Consider the following 17,455-nt stretch of genomic DNA (forward strand, 5'->3'; position numbering starts at 1 on the left):
GCTGTGGATTAGATTAATGTTATGTAGATATGTTTGTGTTGCTGTGGATTAGATTAGTGGGAAGTTATGTAGATGTTTGTGTTGCTGAGGATTAGATTAATGTTATGTAGATATGTTTGTGTTGCTGTGGATTAGATTAGTGGGAAGTTATGTAGATGTTTGTGTTGCTGTGGATTAGATTAGTGGGATGTTATGTAGATGTTTGTGTTGCTGTGGATTAGATTAATGTTATGTAGATGTTTGTGTTGCTGTGGATTAGATTAGTGGGAAGTTATGTAGATGTTTGTGTTGCTGTGGATTATATTAATGTTATGTAGATGTTTGTGTTGCTGTGGATTAGATTAGTGGGAAGTTATGTAGATGTTTGTGTTGCTGTGGATTAGATTAATAGGAAGTTATGTAGATGTTTGTGTTGCTGTGGATTAGATTAATGTTATGTAGATGTTTGTGTTGCTGTGGATTAGATTAATGTTATGTAGATGTTTGTGTTGCTGTGGATTAGATTAGTGGGAAGTTATGTAGATGTTTGTGTTGCTGTGGATTAGATTAATGGGAAGTTATGTAGATGTTTGTGTTGCTGTGGATTAGATTAATGTCATGTAGATGTTTGTGTTGCTGTGGATTAGATTAGTGGGAAGTTATGTAGATGTTTGTGTTGCTGAGGATTAGATTAATGTTATGTAGATGTTTGTGTTACTGTGGATTAGATTAGTGGGAAGTTATGTAGATGTTTGTGTTGCTGTGGATTAGATTAATGTTATGTAGATGTTTGTGTTGCTGTGGATTAGATTAGTGGGAAGTTATGTAGATGTTTGTGTTACTGTGGATTAGATTAATGGGACGTTATGTAGATGTTTGTGTTGCTGTGGATTAGATTAATGGGAAGTTATGTAGATGTTTGTGTTGCTGTGGATTAGATTAATGTTATGTAGATGTTTGTGTTGCTGTGGATTAGATTAGTGGGAAGTTATGTAGATGTTTGTGTTGCTGAGGATTAGATTAATGTTATGTAGATGTTTGTGTTGCTGTGGATTAGATTAGTGGGAAGTTATGTAGATGTTTGTGTTACTGTGGATTAGATTAATGGGACGTTATGTAGATGTTTGTGTTGCTGTGGATTAGATTAATGGGACGTTATGTAGATGTTTGTGTTGCTGTGGATCAGATTAATGTTATGTAGATGTTTGTGTTGCTGTGGATTAGATTAGTGGGAAGTTATGTAGATGTTTGTGTTGCTGAGGATTAGATTAATGTTATGTAGATGTTTGTGTTGCTGTGGATTAGATTAGTGGGAAGTTATGTAGATGTTTGTGTTGCTGTGGATTAGATTAATGGGAAGTTATGTAGATGTTTGTGTTGCTGTGGATTAGATTAATGTTATGTAGATGTTTGTGTTGCTGTGGATTAGATTAGTGGGAAGTTATGTAGATGTTTGTGTTGCTGAGGATTAGATTAATGTTATGTAGATGTTTGTGTTACTGTGGATTAGATTAGTGGGAAGTTATGTAGATGTTTGTGTTGCTGTGGATTAGATTATTGTTATGTAGATGTTTGTGTTGCTGTGGATTAGATTAGTGGGACGTTATGTAGATGTTTGTGTTGCTGTTGATTAGATTAGTTGGAAGTTATGTAGATGTTTGTGTTGCTGTGGATTAGATTAATGGGACGTTATGCAGATGTTTGTGTTGCTGTGGATTAGATTAGTGGGAAGTTATGTAGATGTTTGTGTTGCTGTGGATTAGATTAATGTTATGTAGATGTTTGTGTTGCTGTGGATTAGATTAGTGGGAAGTTATGTAGATGTTTGTGTTGCTGTGGATTAGATTAATGGGAAGTTATGTAGATGTTTGTGTTGCTGTGGATTAGATTAATGTTATGTAGATGTTTGTGTTGCTGTGGATTAGATTAGTGGGAAGTTATGTAGATGTTTGTGTTGCTGAGGATTAGATTAATGTTATGTAGATGTTTGTGTTGCTGTGGATTAGATTAGTGGGAAGTTATGTAGATGTTTGTGTTGCTGTGGATTAGATTAATGTTATGTAGATGTTTGTGTTGCTGTGGATTAGATTAGTGGGAAGTTATGTAGATGTTTGTGTTGCTGTGGATTAGATTAGTGGGAAGTTATGTAGATGTTTGTGTTGCTGTGGATTAGATTAATGGGACGTTATGTAGATGTTTGTGTTGCTGTGGATTAGATTAGTGGGAAGTTATGTAGATGTTTGTGTTGCTGTGGATTAGATTAGTGGGAAGTTATGTAGATGTTTGTGTTGCTGTGGATTAGATGAATGTTATGTAGATGTTTGTGTTACTGTGGATTAGATTAATGGGAAATAATGTAGATGTTTGTGTTACTGCTGATTCGATTAATGTGGAGTTATGTAGATGTTTGCGTTGCTCTGGATTAGATTAATGGGAAATAATGTAGATGTTTGTGTTAATGTGGAGTTATGTAGATGTTTGTGTTGCTCTGGATTAGATTAATGGGAAATAATGTAGATGTTTTTGTTACTGCTGATTCGATTAATGTGGAGTTATGTAGATGTTTGTGTTGCTGTTGTTTAGATTAGTGGGAAGTTATGTAGATGTTTGTGTTGCTGTGGATTAGATTAATGTTATGTAGATGTTTGTGTTGCTGTGGATTAGATTAGTTGGAAGTTATGTAGATGTTTGTGTTGCTGTGGATTAGATTAATGGGAAGTTATGTAGATGTTTGTGTTGCTGTGGATTAGATTAATGTTATGTAGATGTTTGTGTTGCTGTGGATTAGATTAGTGGGAAGTTATGTAGATGTTTGTGTTGCTGTGGATTAGATTAATGGGAAGTTATGTAGATGTTTGTGTTGCTGTGGATTAGATTAATGTTATGTAGATGTTTGTGTTGCTGTGGATTAGATTAGTGGGAAGTTATGTAGATGTTTGTGTTACTGTGGATTAGATTAATGTTATGTAGATGTTTGTGTTGCTGTGGATTAGATTAGTGGGAAGTTATGTAGATGTTTGTGTTGCTGAGGATTAGATTAATGTTATGTAGATGTTTGTGTAGATGTTTGTGTTGCTGTGGATTAGATTAATGGGAAGTTATGTAGATGTTTGTGTTGCTGTGGATTAGATTAATGTTATGTAGATGTTTGTGTTGCTGTGGATTAGATTAGTGGGAAGTTATGTAGATGTTTGTGTTGCTGAGGATTAGATTAATGTTATGTAGATGTTTGTGTTACTGTGGATTAGATTAGTGGGAAGTTATGTAGATGTTTGTGTTACTGTGGATTAGATTAATGGGACGTTATGTAGATGTTTGTGTTGCTGTGGATTAGATTAATGGGAAGTTATGTAGATGTTTGTGTTGCTGTGGATTAGATTAATGTTATGTAGATGTTTGTGTTGCTGTGGATTAGATTAGTGGGAAGTTATGTAGATGTTTGTGTTGCTGAGGATTAGATTAATGTTATGTAGATGTTTGTGTTGCTGTGGATTAGATTAGTGGGAAGTTATGTAGATGTTTGTGTTACTGTGGATTAGATTAATGGGACGTTATGTAGATGTTTGTGTTGCTGTGGATTAGATTAATGGGACGTTATGTAGATGTTTGTGTTGCTGTGGATCAGATTAATGTTATGTAGATGTTTGTGTTGCTGTGGATTAGATTAGTGGGAAGTTATGTAGATGTTTGTGTTGCTGAGGATTAGATTAATGTTATGTAGATGTTTGTGTTGCTGTGGATTAGATTAGTGGGAAGTTATGTAGATGTTTGTGTTGCTGTGGATTAGATTAATGGGAAGTTATGTAGATGTTTGTGTTGCTGTGGATTAGATTAATGTTATGTAGATGTTTGTGTTGCTATGGATTAGATTAGTGGGAAGTTATGTAGATGTTTGTGTTGCTGAGGATTAGATTAATGTTATGTAGATGTTTGTGTTACTGTGGATTAGATTAGTGGGAAGTTATGTAGATGTTTGTGTTGCTGTGGATTAGATTATTGTTATGTAGATGTTTGTGTTGCTGTGGATTAGATTAGTGGGACGTTATGTAGATGTTTGTGTTGCTGTTGATTAGATTAGTTGGAAGTTATGTAGATGTTTGTGTTGCTGTGGATTAGATTAATGGGACGTTATGCAGATGTTTGTGTTGCTGTGGATTAGATTAGTGGGAAGTTAGGTAGATGTTTGTGTTGCTGTGGATTAGATTAATGTTATGTAGATGTTTGTGTTGCTGTGGATTAGATTAGTGGGAAGTTATGTAGATGTTTGTGTTGCTGTGGATTAGATTAATGGGAAGTTATGTAGATGTTTGTGTTGCTGTGGATTAGATTAATGTTATGTAGATGTTTGTGTTGCTGTGGATTAGATTAGTGGGAAGTTATGTAGATGTTTGTGTTGCTGAGGATTAGATTAATGTTATGTAGATGTTTGTGTTGCTGTGGATTAGATTAGTGGGAAGTTATGTAGATGTTTGTGTTGCTGTGGATTAGATTAATGTTATGTAGATGTTTGTGTTGCTGTGGATTAGATTAGTGGGAAGTTATGTAGATGTTTGTGTTGCTGTGGATTAGATTAATGGGAAGTTATGTAGATGTTTGTGTTCCTGTGGATTAGATTAGTGGGACGTTATGTAGATGTTTGTGTTGCTGTGGATTAGATTAGTGGGAAGTTATGTAGATGTTTGTGTTGCTGTGGATTAGATTAGTGGGAAGTTATGTAGATGTTTGTGTTGCTGTGGATTAGATGAATGTTATGTAGATGTTTGTGTTACTGTGGATTAGATTAATGGGAAATAATGTAGATGTTTGTGTTACTGCTGATTCGATTAATGTGGAGTTATGTAGATGTTTGCGTTGCTCTGGATTAGATTAATGGGAAATAATGTAGATGTTTGTGTTAATGTGGAGTTATGTAGATGTTTGTGTTGCTCTGGATTAGATTAATGGGAAATAATGTAGATGTTTTTGTTACTGCTGATTCGATTAATGTGGAGTTATGTAGATGTTTGTGTTGCTGTTGTTTAGATTAGTGGGAAGTTATGTAGATGTTTGTGTTGCTGTGGATTAGATTAATGTTATGTAGATGTTTGTGTTGCTGTGGATTAGATTAGTTGGAAGTTATGTAGATGTTTGTGTTGCTGTGGATTAGATTAATGGGAAGTTATGTAGATGTTTGTGTTGCTGTGGATTAGATTAATGTTATGTAGATGTTTGTGTTGCTGTGGATTAGATTAGTGGGAAGTTATGTAGATGTTTGTGTTGCTGTGGATTAGATTAATGGGAAGTTATGTAGATGTTTGTGTTGCTGTGGATTAGATTAATGTTATGTAGATGTTTGTGTTGCTGTGGATTAGATTAGTGGGAAGTTATGTAGATGTTTGTGTTACTGTGGATTAGATTAATGTTATGTAGATGTTTGTGTTGCTGTGGATTAGATTAGTGGGAAGTTATGTAGATGTTTGTGTTGCTGAGGATTAGATTAATGTTATGTAGATGTTTGTGTAGATGTTTGTGTTGCTGTGGATTAGATTAATGGGAAGTTATGTAGATGTTTGTGTTGCTGTGGATTAGATTAATGTTATGTAGATGTTTGTGTTGCTGTGGATTAGATTAGTGGGAAGTTATGTAGATGTTTGTGTTGCTGAGGATTAGATTAATGTTATGTAGATGTTTGTGTTACTGTGGATTAGATTAGTGGGAAGTTATGTAGATGTTTGTGTTGCTGTGGATTAGATTAGTGGGAAGTTATGTAGATGTTTGTGTTGCTGTGGATTAGATTATTGTTATGTAGATGTTTGTGTTGCTGTGGATTAGATTAGTTGGAAGTTATGTAGATGTTTGTGTTGCTGTGGATTAGATTAATGGGAAGTTATGTAGATGTTTGTGTTGCTGTGGATTAGATTAGTGGGAAGCTATGTAGATGTTTGTGTGCTATCACCTAGTCGTTTGTCACTATCGACACCTGGGACCCAGGACACTGAAAAGAAGGGGCGTGTTTTGTCTTTCAGAGGCCAATCCTGAGAAGTTCAACAGTCGCTTCAGGAACAAGATGTTCTATGCGGGAGTAAGTGACCATTGTATTTTTGTTTTGATGATTTGAAGTATTATCAGTTGAACGAAGGAGAGAGTGTGTGTGTGTGTCTGTGTGTGGTTCAGTTTAGTGTTGATTTACTTTAAAGTGATGTTTGTGTTTGTGTGTATGTGTGGTTTTGATGTATAGTTCCATGTGTGTGCCGTGTGTGTGTGTGTGTGTGTGTGTGTGTGTGTTTCAGTGTGAATTGGTGGAAACTGTCTGTCTGATTCATTGCAACTTTTTTTCTCTTTTTTTGTTTGTTTTGTGTTTGCTATTACATATGAAATATTCAAATTCCCAGAATGTTTTATGCCCCTTAAATAAAAGTATGTGAAATTCTGTTTCGCTGTTTAGTGTGTGTGTGTGTGTGAGAGAGAGAGAGACTGATTTATGAATTGTTTCCTGGTTGCAGGCAGGGGGGCGGGATCTTCTGAAGCGAAGTTGGAAAGGCTTTGCCGATCACATACAGGTGGAGGTAAGTCTCTCGTTGGGAATGGGGTTAACCCTTTCAACCCTGACGAGCTTACAGCGTCAGCAGGCTTCCCCTGCCATGTTAATGTGGGGAAAAAATTTGGGGGAAAATATGCTCAAATTGTCGAATTTTCGCCTTGAAAACGAAACGTGTGGTGGACAAAGCCAGAAACTCTGTTGTAGAAGTTAGTTGTCTTTGCTTGTGGTCCATGCATATGTTGGAACGTGGAAACAGTTTTGAATTAAACAAATTTTATGCCCCAGCAATTCTTGGATTCAGGGATGAATGAGTTAAATGACTGTGCTAAATTGAAAAAAAAAGATTCTTAATTTTTTTTTCCACACACAAAATGGCATAAAAATGAACTCCAAGCAGTGCTTATAGTGGGAATTAACATTGATGCAAGTCCAAGAGAACAACATACACTCTTAGACTTGCGATGGTAAATTCACATAAGTGTGGAGAAGAAAAAAAAATTAAGCTGGGTATTTGAACTTGTGATTAATATTTTCAACAGATGTAGTTATAAACCAACAAAAAAAAAGTTCATTATCTGAAATTATGTTAAGTAGTTCATAAGCTTACACAAATAATAAAAAAAAAAAAAATTTAATCTGTGTTTAAACTCATATTAAGAATTTAATATTGGTGTAAACAAAAAGCAGGATATTATAATATAGTGATAATTAGTTTATATAAGTAGTAAGAAAAAAACAACAAGTAAAAATGCATCAAAACGACGCATGCGCGCGCACGGACGCACACGCAACACACACACAGTTGTTGCACTCTGAATCATAATGTAATAGTATCTTACCCACATGTTTTTCTGTTTACATAATAACTGATGTGTGCATGGTGATAAGTGAAGGGTGTGTCAGTTGTTTTGTTTTTTGTTGTTTTTTTTGTGTGTTTTTTTTTGCTGATGGGCATTTTATTTTAAGTGAGCCTAAAGAAAATTTTCTGTTTTTGGTTGAAGCAGATAATAAAGTATTTTGAATTGAATTGAATTGAAAAAGGATATATCTGATGGAGGGTAATGGTTCAGTTCAGTATCAAACTTAACTGTTGTTAATATTAATGCTCCCATTTCGTAGTTAATTTTAAGTCTGTTTCTCAGTTAACACTGAAAATTTGATAGATTTGGAATAATGGTTTTCATGCGTGTGTGTGTGTGTGTTTGGTGTTTGTATCACTGAAGCACCAGTGGTCAAAGGGAAGCAACCCCATATGTTCCCAGAGGTTATTTCAAACAATTGATTTGCCAGGGAAAACAGTTTATCATCCCCAGTTGTCGTGTAAATCAACACTTTGTTAGCAAACTCATGACTACATGAATAAAACAAAGGCATTTGACAGTGAAAGGTAATTGTTCTGATGATGAAGTTTTGTTGTTGTTTTTTTTAACTGAAAATGATGGAGGGGGGGGGGGGGCACTCACAAGGGAGACAATTATGGGCAGAAAATGAGCTTGCATGGTCGGGTGGGGGAATGCGGGAGGGGGGGTTTTGGGGGGGGGGGGGGGGCATTCAGTATTGGAACTGCTTTGTAATGCTTTTGTTTTCTGTCAAATTCCTGCTGGTCTTTCCTGTCAAAGTAAATCACCACAACATGGTGATCAAAGTACATCACCACAACGTGGTGATCAAAGAACATCACCACAACATGCTGATCAAAGTACATCACCACAACGTGCTGATCAAAGTGCATCACCACAACATGCTGAGTAAAGTACATCACCACAACATGCTGAGTAAAGTACATCACCCCAACATGGTGATCAAAGTACATCACCACAAAGTGCTGATCAAAATACATCACCACAACGTGCTGATCAAAGTACATCACCACAACGTGCTGATCAAAATACATCACCACAACGTGCTGATCAAAGTACATCACCACAACATGCTGATCAAAGTATCAGTATCAGAAACTCAAGGAGGCGTCACTGCGTTCGGACAAATCCATATACGCTTCACCACATCCGCCAAACAGATGCCTGACCAGCAGCGTAACCCAACACAGGCCCTGAGGGAAAAAAAGAAAAAAAAAAAAAAAAAAATGTACATCACCACAACGTGCTGATCAAACCTTAGGAACAGCTTGGATTGGTAGAATTTCATCAGCATTGTCAAAATAGAACTTTTGCGGATTCCTGGGTTTTTTTGGTTCTTCAGAAGAGAATGTGGTATTGTTTTGTTTTGTTGTTTTTTGAACAGGTAAAAAAAAATATTGAGGTGTGTTTGTGTTTTCAGTGTGATGGAGTGAACATCACGCAGAAAGTGCAAGACCTGAAGCTCCATTGTCTTGTAATCCTCAACATTCCCAGGTAGATGCATGGGGATTACTGTGCTGTGTGTGTGTGTGTGTGTGTGTGTGTGTGTGTGTGTGTGCGTGCGTGCACATCTGTGTGTGTGTGTGTGCATCTGTGCCTGTGTTAGCTCTTCTGTCTTGTTTTGTTTTGTTTGTTTATTGTTGTTTTTAACATCTTTATTTTACAGACAGTTTTGAACAAAATTTAAATACCCTCTGATTTAAGCAGTAACTGAATGTTCAGAAGATGATATCTCATATTCTCTCATACGTCCACCATTTGTACTGGAAACCAGCGTTAGTTAAGGCGTTGTTGGTCTAGAAATGGATTGGTCACTTTTGTCCTTTTTTCCCCTTTACCGATTAGGATGATCAGTTGTCTTGTTATTCTCAACAGCTTTTGGTTAGTTTTCTGTATGTATGTCTGAGTGTATGTCTGCATGTGTGTGTGTGTGCTTGTTTGTTTGTATGTGTGTGTGTCTGTATGTGTGTGCACACACATTTACGTGTTTGTGTGTGTGTGTGTGTGTGTGTGCGTGTGTGTTATGTGTGCTTGAATATCCATTATTTCATATGTGTGCCTGTGTGTGTGTGTGTGTGTGTGGAGGGGATGGGAGGGCGGGGGTGGAGCCATTGGTGGGGGGGGGGGGGGAGAGAGAGAGATGGAGAAAGACATACTGCATCATGTGTACATTTCTAATGCAGTTCATGTGGACTGTGAATAGATATGCAAGTGGAACTCTACCTTGGGGGAACCCAAATGCTGGGTTTGAACCACAGCTCTTGGATGATGGCTATTTAGAGATTATCGGCTTCACCTACTCTTCCTTGGTGAGTAGTGCATGTTGTGTGTGTGTGTGTGTGTGTGTGTGTGTGTGTGTGTGTATGAGAGTGTGTGTGACACACAGCCTCTTTAATCCTGAATAAGCCACACAGAACACATGGACAATACAGAACAAGCACATGGTTGCCTCGGTTGTGTGAACAGGCCACGCTGCACGTGGGTGGCCATGGGGAGCGGCTGACCCAGTGCCGAGAGCTGCGGGTCACCACGTACAAGCCCATGCCCATGCAGGTGGACGGGGAGCCCTGCCGGCTCCGCCCCTCCTGCATCCACATCACCTTCCGCAACCAGTCCAACATGATCGCCAAGCTGAAGCGACGCGGCTCCATGCCCATCGCCAATGAGTAAGTGTTGATGCTCAACGCTGTTCCTTGCTGTTTTGGTTGGTTTTTTTTTCTGCTTGGTATGAACATCTTTTTTTATGGTTTAGACTTCTTTTTTTTTAATTGGCTTAAACAGTATTTGATTTGAAGACATCACTATAAAAAGCATACAGAGATGCCAACTGTACAATTTCACCGTATTTTGTTACGTTCGGTCGCAGTTTGTTCCGACGTTACGCCAACGTCAGAATTGTTCCGACGATTTCATTTTCAACTACATAGCATGGTCACATGCTTTCCTCGTTGTAGCATTACCCAGCTGCTCTAGACGTATCAATCATGAGGCCAGGACAGTCACTACTTACCGTGTGGTCTCACGTGATATGCTCAGCTAATCGTGTGCGTGTTTACATAGAATCAGCATTGAAATCAGCTTAACTCACTCAGTACAGCCAGTCCTCTCTTTTCCTCTACACAAACCCCTCGGATGTCCAGTGGGTGTCTGAATGACCCAACCTTTAGCTTCCGTCGTCAGAATTGTGGTATTCTTTGTCAACATTCACGTCTTCAGTATAAGAGCCTTCTGCTTGCAATATTTTGATGATGGTAATTGGGGTGAAACGCTGTTAACGTCGTCTCTTTCGCCGTCCGTATGGAAAGAGTCAATCGTAGCAGTTACACATTGTTGCAGGTAGGCCAAGTGTTTGTACGCCTTGTTTGCTGATGTGGCTTGGAGTCCTAGTGTTCCTACCAAATTCAAAATGTTCCTACCAAATTTCCTGATAGTTCCTACAAACACTTGGCAGGGGTTGGCATCTCTGAGCACAGTGAACTTGTCAGGTCAACAAAAAAAGTCTTAACTGAAGTCCTGTCGTAATGTACTTATTTGTATACAAGTTGCTGAATATGTTTTGTCTGTGTCACGGTTGTGGTCTTAATGGTTGTCTGTTATTGATTGACAGGCAGTGGTTATGTTTTAACATAGTGCTATTTTTAATAGTTGGTATTGATGCATGTTGGAATTTATCTTTTTATCTGCAAAAACAAAAACAAAAAGTCCTATGGAACAGAAAACCCTTTTTCATCACTATAAATTTGTATCAGTATTTGTGGGATAAAATTGTTCTTTGAAATCACACTTTTGAAATATTTTTTTTTTCTAAAAATTTGACAAATTCACATTATTCAGAAGAGTTTGGTTGTTGTTTTCGGCACAAACGGGGTTTGTGGGGAAACCTTCTGTGCAAGAAGGTCATCATTATTTTGCCATTGTTAAAATCATTCAAACTCAGTTGTTGTTTTTTCAAACAACAAAATGATGTTCTTTTGCTGTGGAAGGTTTGAGTGATACAGGTCAGATCAGTTAGTGAAGGAGGCATAGACTGATGTGTGTGTGTGTGAACTTACTGTATGTTTAAGTGGCACTGACCATTGTGCTTGATTGAATGTTCGTTCAGCTCCAAACTCAAGATCAGGTAAAGTGTTTCTCCATCTTGACTGTTTTTAATCGCTGTGATCTCCTCTGCAAACCTGAAACTGTCTGACACTTCTCTTGTCCGTGCTTACCCTGAGGGTGGTATATTTCAAGAATTTGCTAAATGTCTCACAGAAGGATAATGTTTCCAGATACCATGAACTATAGCATGATAATGTTGGTACGATACATTGAGACTTTGTTGCAAATGGCTCCTTTGTGCTATAAGTCTAAGAATGTATCAGTTCAAAGAGAGAAAAAAGTGGTTTGAAGTTGTGTTGTTGTTTTTTTTTTAATGATTTTTGGTGGATAAATTCTTTGGTTATGGAGTACTGAGTGTTTTATATATTAGTGTAGAGTTTTTAGTAGTGTTTCTTATCTATAAATGTAATTAAAAAAAACGAAATTGCAGAGGAGATCATGCCCACTAACCAAAAGTAGATTTCCTTTTGCTTTTCTCTGTATAGCGTACTCTAAGAGTGAAATTTAGTGTGTGTGTTTTCTTTTTAACTTGAAACTGTTTGCAGTATGTGAATGTAGACTCTCTGAGATAGCACAAGCAATGAGTAAGAGTGAACTGGTAATCAGTCCGTGTTACTGTTTAGATGGGAAATGATAAAGTTATGCTTAAAAGAGGGTTGATGTTGGTAAGATAGATCAGCAAGATACAGAAATGTGAAATATATATATATATGTTTGTCGATACAGAGTAGACTGTGAGTGACTGCAGGATTTTTTTTTTTTTTTTTTTTTTAGTGTGGCAATCCAATCCTTTTTTGCCATCAGCATTTCCGACCCACCCAGTGTCTCGCTTAAAGACCCCCCAAAACCACAGACCACCCCCTCCAATCATAATCCACTTTCCCAACTTGAACCAGCTCCATGGCCTCTGGCATGGCCTCCTTCCCTTCATGTCCCATTCCACAATCTCCCAGTCCCCCCCCCTCCCCCCTCCTTCCCACCCCCCCTCCCTTCCCCTTCCCATCACACCCCAGTCAGGTGGCTCTGTTCTGCAACACACTAACTCATCTCTCCGTGCTCATTCCGTGGTGTGTGACTAACGATAGTGGACATGAATGTTGCCCATCCTTTGGTCCTGAAAAGAGTTTCCAGTCATGACCTTCTTTGTCTGATCTCTTTAGACGGTGTTTCTTAACCAGCACATGAGTTTGCTCAAAAGTTCTTTCTGGTGTTGATTGATGTCATAGACCCTGCCCCCTTCAGAATTTATCATTTATTCAGTTTGACTGTTCTTTCTTTACCACTTTATTTATTTATTTATTTATTATTTTTTTGATAGATAGGAAAGATAATCTGTTCACTTGCACAGTGAATAATCTCCCCTTGCCCTTGCACTTTGAGTATGTATATCTATTTGTCTGTTTATCTATGTATCTGTCTGTCTATCTCTCTATCTATTATAGATCTACCTATCGATCGATCAATATCATTCCATTCCCGAATGCTTGAAAGCAGACTACAAACAATAATACATTAATTCATGCTGAAACATCTTTACATCTTTACCTCATAAAGCCTTTCATTTTTTTTTTTTTTTTTTTTTTTTTTTTTTTTTTTTTTACTGTCAAGTATTATCTTTAGTCTTTGGTTAAGGGCCTTTCATCTCAGCAGATTCCTAAATACTCTAGAGGTGATATACATGCACATGCATATTGAAAGTGAAACGTAGACTTGAAACAGCACCAATGATGGTGCAACACACGTGCAGAACATACTTTTATTCAGGTGTAAGACAGATACCTGCTTGTGAGGAATCAAAAGAACTGAGAATCACCAAGTAGCACTTTCTGATAACAATAAGCAGTCATGCTAGGTTGGAACAGATCTCAACTCAAAAGTACAGCTGCAATTGCTTTTTTCTTCTGAAGCAAAACACAAGGCACCATGCAAGCTTTAATTTCTTCCTGGATGCCAGAGCTTTAAAGCTCTTCTACCTTTTTTTTTTTTTTTTTTTTTTTTTTTTTTTGATTGACCTTTCAGCTTTGTGCTAAGGCTTTTTGCTCTTGTATTACCATTTTAAGAATATTTCTCTTGTGTATGTGTGTGTGTTATTGCCATATGCTATTGAGACAAACACAATGTTTAGAAGATAGATATGTTTCTTTTACCCTTCAAAGAATTTCTGTTGTCAGCCCCTATATACTTTTCTTCCTATCTGGCCATGTCAGATTCTGCCCCATGTATGCTAGCTTCAGATTAAGCTCAGATTTGGAAAATAATTGAGGGAAGAGAGTATTCAACAAGAAATTAGTACTGTATTATCAGTGGTTTCTCCAGTCAATGGGAAATCATTTACAGGTTAGTCTTTTGTGAAGGACTATGACTCAAACTAGGAGGCAGAATTGCACTGGCTCTTAGTGCTGCAGCCTTGTGGGCTAGTTGGCCTTTGGGAACCATCCCAACGCCGACTGTCCTAAAACCCTCTTGGCCGAGAGAGTGGAGATGTAACTTGGGCAAGACACTCTCCACTATAATCAAACTCTAGCCCAGATAGTCGGAACAGCAGTTGCCTCTTCTGCTGTTCTGATGGTCATAGTCGGACACGACTGACTATCATATAATATAAGTACTGTTATTCAGACTGGTTGTTGCTGCAGTTACTTGTTCAAATGAAGGGTATGTGGAGGAACTTAAATGTTCCTTATCCATTTTTTTTCCCCTCTTCTTTTTGCAAGGTGGGGGGTGGGTGGGTGGGGGTTTCTCCTGGCTGTGTGACAGTTGTTGGGTAGTGCAGTACCATTGATAGGAGTATGACTGTAGTATGATCACCAGAGTTGATGGCACAGTGTTATTTTTTAATCAGATTCATCTGCAAAGAGTATGGTTTGGAATTATGTGCCTTCTGCTGACTGGCCAAAAATAACACTGTATATTTCTTTCTTTTTTTAAATTACTTGTTTTACAACAGATCTAAGAAACTTTCTGTGTTTGTAATTTATAGAAATACATTTTGGACAGACTTAAGTAAGTGATTTTTCACAATATGCAGCCAAGCCTGATATATATATATATATATATATATATATATATATATATATATATATGTGTGTGTGTGTGTGTGTGTGTGTGTAAAGATAAATATCTTCTTTTTCTTTTTTTAATCAGAAGATTTTGCAGGTAGGTGAATATGTCATTGTTGTTCCCATAAGTGTGATAACTAAAAACTAATCTTAATTTCATTCTGACCAGAACTCGAGAGTTAATTCCTCATTATGTAAGAGTTATCACCCTTTTGTAGCAATGGCTGGTGAGTTTTTCATCAAATCTATCCAAGAATTTTTCATGAAATTTTTAGGGGATTAAAAAAAGGGAAAGAAATTCAGATGAAGGTTTAAGAAAAGTTCATGAAATTAAGTTTTAGAGTATGAGCCCATAGGTTTGGTGTGAACTGCCATAGCATTAATACTGAATTTATCAGAATATTCAAACCAGTAAAGATGATTTCTTCTCAGAGCAACTTTATTTCTGATATACGTTCTCTTTCTCTTGTTAACCTTTTGCTTCTCACACATTTTGCTTGTGTGTGTTGTGAGAAAATTTCCAAGAAAATGGAAATATCATGCATAATACTTAATCATAATTTAGCCTTATCTCTCATACTCTTGACTTAAGTGACTGAAATATAAATTATGAAAAGTTAAAATCACAGTGGTGCGTCCCTGAAAGACATATTCAGAGAAAAAAATTCTAATAGTATGTTGTTTTTTTTCTTTCTTTTTTTTTTCTTTTTTTTTTTCTTTTGTCAGCTGCCTGTCAGTAGCAGAGTCAGGTGTTTTATTTTGAGTGTGTGTGTGTGTGTGTGTGTGTGTGTGTGTGTGTGTGAGATAACTGATTAAGCAATGTTTTCAAAACAGGAAATTGTGTGTGTGTGTGTGTATGTGTGTCATAACTGATTAAGCAATGTTTTCAAAACAGGAAATTGTGTGTGTGTGTGTGTGTGTATGTGTGTCATAACTGATTAAGCAATGTTTTCAAAGCAGCAAATAGTGTGTGTGTGTGTGTGTGTGAGAGAGAGAGAGAATCATTCACTTGTACCTCTGGCATTCATTTCTTGAAGTCACAGCAGCTGCCTTTGGTACTCAAGGTTTGTGTGCAGGAATTCTCTTTTCCTGGATTTCTGAAGCTAGGCATTGTTCCTATCCTAGCAATAAGCAGCTCTCCTCTCTTTGTGTGTGTGTGACTGTTAGCGCAGTATCTATGCAGTGCCCTGGTACTTCTCATGTGCTTCTTTTCACAGTCTAGCAAGCCGGGTTTGGCTTGTAAAAGTGTACTGAATCTTCAATTGAAATTGTGGTTGCTTTAATTCTGTTTGGGTATGAAAGCTAACACTGGTAACAGTGTGAAGAGGTACATATGATAATTATAGTGTAATATAAAACAATACAATATAATATAATGTAATGTGATATATTATGGTATATGTATGTTTTTTTTCTGCTTAACGTTAGTAGTAGTATGTTAATTTTAAAGGCATATGTATGTGAACTCATAAACGCACACACATACACACACATGTGCATGCACACACGCACACGTGCACATGTGCACACACACACACACACACACACACACACACACACATACACACACATACACACACACATCAACACATTCACCATCTTCCACAACATACTTCCTTGCTTTTATTCTCAAAAAGGTTTGTTGTTTTTTTTGTTTGTTTGTTTTTGTTTTTTTTTGTGTGTGTTTGTTTTTGTAACCAACATTTTGACTGTTCTCTTGAGTCAGAAATTATTTAGGAAAGAATTGATAAACATTTCTCTTTTCCTTTGTTTCAATTCTGGCAGATGTTTGAGTTCACGTCCGCCTAGGAAGCGAGAAAATCTGAGCTCGCTGGTTCGAATCACGGCTCAGCCGCCGATATTTTCTCCCCCTCCACCACTAGACCTTGAGTGGTGGTCTGGACGCTAGTCATTCGGATGAGACGATAAACTGAGGTCCCGTGTGCAGCATGCACTTAGCACACGTAAAAGAACCCACGGCAACAAAAGGGTTGTTCCTGGCAAAATTCTGTAGAAAAATGCACTTCAATAGGAAAAACAAATAAAACTGCACGCAGGAAAAAATACAAAAAAAATGGGTGGCGCTGTAGTGTAGCGACGCGCTCTCCCTGGGGAGAGCAGCCCGAATTTCACACAGAGAAATCTGTTGTGATAAAAAGAAATACAAATACAAATGCAAATATCTGCATGTATTTTAGAATTTAGTTGTGTCTTTTCTCGCTTTGTTTCAAAGCTATGTATTCACATCAAAGTTTGGTGTGAAAGTGCTTTGAATTGTTTCCCCAGCATATTCAGTGCTGTGTTCTTTTGTTGGTTTTTTTTTTTTTTAATTAGCATAAAAATATCCAGAAAGATATCTGACCTGTCCACTGGGTCTACAGTTATATTTAAATGCATCCAGTGTAACGACCATGAAGAGAGGAGTTTAACCAGTGCAGCATTGTCTCAGAATGCTAGTCTGGTCTCGTACTCGACGGGTGCCATAGCCGAATGGTTAAAGCGTTGGACTTTTGATCTGAGGGTCCCGGGTTCGAATCACGGTGACGGCGCCTGGTGGGTAAAGGGTGGAGATTTTTCCGATCTCCCAGGTCAACATATGTTCAGACCTGCTAGTGCCTGAACCCCCTTCGTGTGTATATGCAAGCAGAAGATCAAGTACGCACATTAAAGATCCTGTCATCCATGTCAGCGTTCGGTGGGTTATGGAAACAAGAACATACGCAGCATGCACACCCCCGAAAACGGAGTATGGCTGCCTACATGGCGGGGTAAAAACGGTCATGCACGTAAAAGCCCACTCGTGTACATACGAGTGAACGCAGAAGAAGGTCTCGTACTCTTGTCTCAAGTTCACAGCTTTCTGCTGTTACCCTTTGAAAGAGAAGGGCCTGGGTGCCTTTAGATTGATTGATTGATTGGTGTGGATATTTACATAG

The 17,455-nt window shown here is 37.7% G+C and overlaps 1 protein-coding gene across 1 annotated transcript in view; it reads left to right on the forward strand.

The window, feature by feature from the left end:
• LOC143283556 (diacylglycerol kinase zeta-like) overlaps nucleotides 1-17,455 on the forward strand; it is a 259,646-nt gene that overhangs the window by 215,161 nt on the left and 27,030 nt on the right. The window contains exons 13-18 of the mRNA XM_076589802.1: nucleotides 5,985-6,040; nucleotides 6,462-6,524; nucleotides 8,780-8,853; nucleotides 9,563-9,668; nucleotides 9,826-10,025; nucleotides 11,462-11,479. Coding sequence (XP_076445917.1) covers nucleotides 5,985-6,040; nucleotides 6,462-6,524; nucleotides 8,780-8,853; nucleotides 9,563-9,668; nucleotides 9,826-10,025; nucleotides 11,462-11,479 — 517 coding nt within the window. The remainder of the gene's footprint in view (nucleotides 1-5,984; nucleotides 6,041-6,461; nucleotides 6,525-8,779; nucleotides 8,854-9,562; nucleotides 9,669-9,825; nucleotides 10,026-11,461; nucleotides 11,480-17,455) is intronic.

Source organism: Babylonia areolata, chromosome 6, assembly GCF_041734735.1.
Source record: "Babylonia areolata isolate BAREFJ2019XMU chromosome 6, ASM4173473v1, whole genome shotgun sequence".
Taxonomy (NCBI): Eukaryota; Metazoa; Mollusca; class Gastropoda; order Neogastropoda; family Buccinidae; genus Babylonia; species Babylonia areolata.